At 52.1% G+C, this 5,595-nt stretch overlaps 1 protein-coding gene across 1 annotated transcript; it reads right to left on the bottom strand.

The window, feature by feature from the left end:
• Positions 1 to 167: 167 nt before the first annotated feature.
• On the bottom strand, positions 168 to 5,413 carry LOC105571046 (the record flags this gene model as incomplete). Its single annotated transcript, XM_012028512.1, has 3 exons — positions 4,455 to 5,413; positions 2,941 to 4,225; positions 168 to 2,832 (listed from the first exon to the last, which is right to left on the bottom strand). Coding segments are annotated over exons 1-3 (4,909 nt in total), but the record flags the coding sequence as incomplete, so codon positions are not given.
• Positions 5,414 to 5,595: the final 182 nt, after the last annotated feature.

Here is a 5,595-nt window from a genome sequence, read left to right as displayed (position 1 = left end):
TGCCGCCCGCCTCGTATTCGACGGAATGCGAAACAACGGGGGAGGAGATCACATAAAGGAGCGTCTTATTGCTAAGATTATATACAATATGTACATGTTTGACTTAGTCTACGTTTTACAACGGCCTTAGAGCTAATGAAGAAAGCGAAAAATCACTTAATACTAACGGGATTCTGCAGGTCCCGGAGAGTTGATAGACGCGGGCAACGGGCAGATCTTGGTTATTGGTCGTTTAAGCTCGGAATTGGCGGTGCGCACTGTGACGACGCGGACGCGACCGTCAAGTCCGGGATGGACTTTCAGAATCCTTGCGAGTTCCCACTTTGAGGGAGGAAGCAAGTTATTTTTGAGAAAAACTAACTCGTTGACTTTAACATTGTCGTGAGATTCGGTCCATTTGACTCGCTGTTGCAATGAATGTAAATAGTCCGATGACCAAGAGCGCCAGATCTGCTCGACCATACGTTGCACGTGTTGCCATCGCGACAAACGATTCGCATTGATTTCGAGTAACGATTCTTCCGGTACGCTCGTGAGCGGTCTGCCGATCAGGAAATGACCAGGCGTCAAGGCGGTAAAGTCGGAAGGATCGTCGTTGAGCGGAGAGATCGGTCGCGAGTTAAGGCACGCTTCTATCTTACATAATAGGGTCGCAAATTCCGAGCGCGATAACGTACGAGCACCGACCACCCGCTTGAGATGGTGCTTCAGGCTTTTTACGCCTGCTTCCCAAAGCCCGCCGAAATGTGGTGCCGCCGGAGGGACGAAGTGCCACGTGACACCGTCATTCGCGAGGACGCCTTTTAGGAAGGGGTCACGCTTAAGAGCGCGAAAGCTGCGTTGGAGCTCGCGATCAGCGCCCTGAAAATTCGTGCCGTTATCACTATACATATCTGAGGGCAATCCGCGTCGGCTGACGAAACGGTGAAAAGCCGCGAGGAATCCCTCGGTGGAGTAATCTTCCACGCACTCGAGATGGATCGCCTTCGTGGCGAGGCAAACAAACACCGCGACGTAGTGTTTACTCCCCCCTTGACCGCGGCCGACGAAAGGCGTAATAAGCATTGGCCCGGCATAATCGATGCCCGTATGAGAAAAAGGAGGAGAGGGGTTGACTCGCGGATTCGGGAGATCGCCCATTAATTGCGTCGGGTTTTTTGCGGAATGCTTGCTGCATTTAACACATCTCCGGATGTGAGATTTGATCAAGCTTCGCGCAGAAATGATCCAGTAATTTTGACGAAGCCATCTGAGCGTGAGCTGAGTTCCGCCGTGCAGGGAACGGAGGTGGGCTTGATCGATCAGAAGCTCAGAAATATAATGTCTGGGAAGAATGACTGGGTGTCGCTCATTGTAGCGCAAAGCAGAGTTGGCGAGCCGCCCGCCCAGCCGAATTAATTGATCTTTCCCGATAAAGGGATTAAGAGAGCGTAAGGAGCTCGTACGTGATACGGCTTTATGAGCATTCAGAGCCGTCCATTCGTTAGGGAAACAAGTAGCTTGAACCGATCGAAGACAAAAGACTGCAGCGTCGTGAATTTCAGACGCGGTCAAGGGCGTCGTAACGATTGCTAACGAGGCGGCTTTATTTTTTAAGTTTTGAACGTATCGACGAACGCATGCCGTAACACGAAGAAGTCGGATCCAGCTCGAGTAGGAGGTGAACAGATCCCACTCCGGAGTTGGATCGACGAGATGCACGGTAGCTTGACGAGCTTCTGACGATACCGTTTGCAGAATGTCAACAGCATCAGGCATCGGGAGAATCGGCCATGAGGCCGGCGAAATTTTGAGCCACGGTGGGCCGGACCACCATAATTGGTGGTGAACGAGATCGGAGGCGGTAGAACCGCGAGAAGCGCAGTCGGCAGGATTGTCGTGAGAACGAACGTGCTGCCAACGGACTGAGGGAAGGCGCGTCTGCACCTCAGAAACGCGATTCGCGACGTAAGCATTCCATTTGGATGGATGCTGCTGAATCCATGCCAACGCGATTTGAGAATCGGTCCATCCAAATAAGGGAGCTCGATTTAAGCGCGTAGAATCTCGTACCCACTCGAGCAGACGAGTCAGTAGAACGACGGCGTTAAGTTCAAGGCGTGGAACGCTGACGGTTTTTAATGGCGCGACCTTCGTTTTGGCCGCGAGGAGGTTCACCTGAACGTTCGTCTGAGAGTGCACGATTCGGAGATAAACTACGGCGGCGTAGGCTCGAGTGGACGCGTCCGCGAATCCGTGTAATTCGACTTCGAGTTTCTCTTGACGCATCCCTGTCCATCGGGGAATGCAGATTGCACTAATGTTAGGCAAATCTGAAAAATAGTTGATCCACTGCGGCAGAAGATCGTCGGGGACTGGCGAGTCCCAATCAATTTTACGGAGCCAGAGCTCTTGCATTAACATCTTGGCCGTGATGACGATCGGGGACGCCCAGCCGAGAGGGTCATACAGCTTCGCGATAAATGATAGAACGGAACGCTTGGTATGAGCGATCACGGCGTACGGCGAAATCACAAAACGAAACGAGTCATCACGCGGAGACCAAGAAAGTCCGAGGACTTTGAGCGTGTCATCGTGATTGATGGGATAATCCGAGGATTCACGTTGATCCTCCGGGATATCCATCAAAAGTTCGGCTGAATTCGCGGCCCATTTTCGGAGAGGAAAACATCCGCGATTCATTAAACCGACGAGTTGCTTGCGTTTTTCGAGCAGAGACGGAAGGTCGTCTGCTCCAAAAATAACATCATCGACATAAGTCGATTCTTCGATTATCGAAACCGCTTCGGGAAAATCTTTCCCTTCGTCGCGAGCTAATTGCAGAAGGGAGCGCTGTGCGAGAAACGGAGAGGGTTTTTGGCCGTAGGTCACGGTGAGTAGACGATAAAGACGAATCAGCAGACTTTCGGGTGGTCGTCAAAGGATGCGTTGAAAATCTACGTCGTCTGGATGCACGAGTATTTGCCGGAACATTTTCGCGATGTCTGCCATGCACACGTAAAGGAACAGACGCCAGCGTAAAATTATCGCAGCAATGTCGAGTTGCAGTTTCGGTCCTGCCATCAAATAATCGTTAAGCGCGGTGTTATCGTCTGATTTGCTGGACGCGTTAAACACGACGCGTAATTTTGTAGTGGTACTTGATTCGCGCAAGACGAAATGATGCGGGATGTATACCGGGGGGTATGGAGAGCGCTCCTCAGCGCGCACCTCCTCCATGTGCCCCATAGACAAGTATTCGTGGAGAAAACCGTGATACTGAGACGCGATCTCGGGCTTTTGCGAGAGTCGGCGTTCCATTTTAGAATAAAAAATTGAAGCCTTACGAAAGGTGTCGCCTATCTGAGGGGGACCGTTTTTAAACGGCAAACGCACAATGTAGCGTCCTTGCAAGTCGCGAGAATGCGTAGCAACAAAATGCTTTTCGCAACGTTCGTCCTCCTCCGTGAAAGAGGTTAGAGAGGGGATGCTTTCATCCTCCCAAAAACGTTGCAACAAGGAATTCGTATCCTCGCAGGATACGCAATTCAGAACGGATGCGGATTCTCCGGCTGGGCGCGCGGAGCCGACAGGACCGGAGATGATCCATCCTAAAACCGTACGTTGACCCGTCGGCGTGCCGACCGGGCCTTTACGAAGACCGTCGAGTAGCAGAGATCCGTATAAATCCGCGCCGATTAATACGTGAATCGGGTGATGACTAGAGGGATCGGGATCTGCTAACGGCAAGTCGTGTAAATGCGGCCACATTGCGGCCGGCTTTGTCTGAGTAGCTGTATAAGCTGTGATTCGCTGATACACGAATCCGGAAAAAGGGAATATCGGTCCCTGCTTGTCGCAGGGCGCGAGCGTGAGATTCACTCGAGACCGAGCGACTCCGCTAAATTTCTCTCCAAAGCAATGTATATTTAACGCGGCGCGATGACGCCTGGTTCGCATAGTCTGGCAAAGAGATTCAGAAATGAAACTATAAGTCGAGCCTTGATCTAACAGTGCACGTACTTTAAACGTGCGGCCCTCGATCGTACTTAGCCTTACATACGCGGTGGCGAGAAGTACGTGAGGCGGCGACGTAACAACGCTTGGCTCAGAATGCACTGTCTGAACGGACGCGGAGAGCGAGGCCGGCGGCGCAGAGGCAGCGGCGACCGACGCGGTAGCTTGCGAGGAGAGCGTCGCGTCAATCGCGGAAGGCTCGCGTTTGGTACCACCCTCCGTATTCTCGCTGTGAAGCAGCGAATGATGAGCTTGGTGGCATCGATTGCACCGTCCTTTACTCGGGCAATTACTTAAGAAATGGTCGGTTCGCAGGCAGTTAAAGCAGCACTTATGCTGGCGCGCGACGAGTCGACGCTGCTCGACCGGCAAACTCAAAAATTTATTGCACTTTGCCAAACTATGATTTCCGGAACAACGAACGCATTTTACAGGAGACACATTATTGACGGAAGTACGAGCTTTGTTTCCGCGCATTATTCGACGCAGAGTCGGATTGCGAAGGGTAATCCGTGAGACCGCGAATGCGAAGAGTCATGAAGTCATGAATCTCTTTGTACGTAGGATACGCATCCGTATCGCCTCGTTTCAAGTTCCATTCGTTACGCGTTCGCGGACTAAACTTTTGCGAGATAATATAGACGAGTAGATCGTCCCACTGCTCGACGGGACGCTCGAGATTCGCTAACGCGGCAAGAGAAGCGGATACATTATCGCGAAGTTTTTTCAATTCCGGAACGTTCTCGTTTTTCATTTTCGGTAAGTCGGCGAACGAATGGATATGCGCGTGAATAATCGCGTTACGGTTATCGTATTCGTCAAGTAGAAGCTGCCACGCTGCCTCGTAGTTAGCGTCAGAAATTTGTATGTTACTGATTAATTTCGCAGCCTCGCCGGAGAGGCTCGCTTTCAGGTAATGTAATTTCTGCGTTTTCGTTAATGATTCGTGTTTGTCGACGAGGGACACAAAAATGCCACGAAAGTTTTCCCATTGCGTGAAATCACCAGAGAAATCCGGAAGCGAAATACGAGGCAGATGCAGTGAGAAACCAGCGTGCGCGTCGCGATATGATGACTCGTTACCTCGATACGGCGCGCTCGGGGCGTCGCTACTCAGTTTACCGATGGTCTCGTGGAGATGGTCCGCTGCGTCGAAGTAGGCTTCCTCAGCGGCAAGAAATCCCTCTTGTTTGAAGTAGGGGGTCGTCTTCTTGTCCTCCGCTGTAGCCGTCTGCAGCAGCTGGATGTGGAAGGCTTGAATCTTCTCCCACAGAGCCTCCAAGTTCGTCAGCCTCCCCTTCGTTTTGGGAAGCGTGATCTGCGCTTTAGGAAGCTTCTTGAAGTTGACCAGCGCCCTTGTGAGCTGGTCAATTGAGTGGGTTTGGGCAACGAGCAAGCTCTCCAGCTCCGAAGACATGGTCGGTGGATATCTGGATCGGGGCGAGGCTCGTCAGACACTGGCGTGTCGATTTCGTTGTAAAGCGAGGACGTTCAACACGTCTCGGCGATGACTCCGCGGCGAGAAGCAAGGCGAATTCTCGCGGGAGGCGAGGACGTCGGTCACGTCGCTACAATGACTCCGCAGCGAGCAGCAGGGCG

Source organism: Vollenhovia emeryi, unplaced genomic scaffold (genome assembly GCF_000949405.1).
Source record: "Vollenhovia emeryi isolate VEMERY1.0 unplaced genomic scaffold, V.emery_V1.0 DF941294.1, whole genome shotgun sequence".
Taxonomy (NCBI): domain Eukaryota; kingdom Metazoa; phylum Arthropoda; class Insecta; order Hymenoptera; family Formicidae; genus Vollenhovia; species Vollenhovia emeryi.
This window is presented reverse-complemented; position numbering and strand designations above follow the sequence as displayed.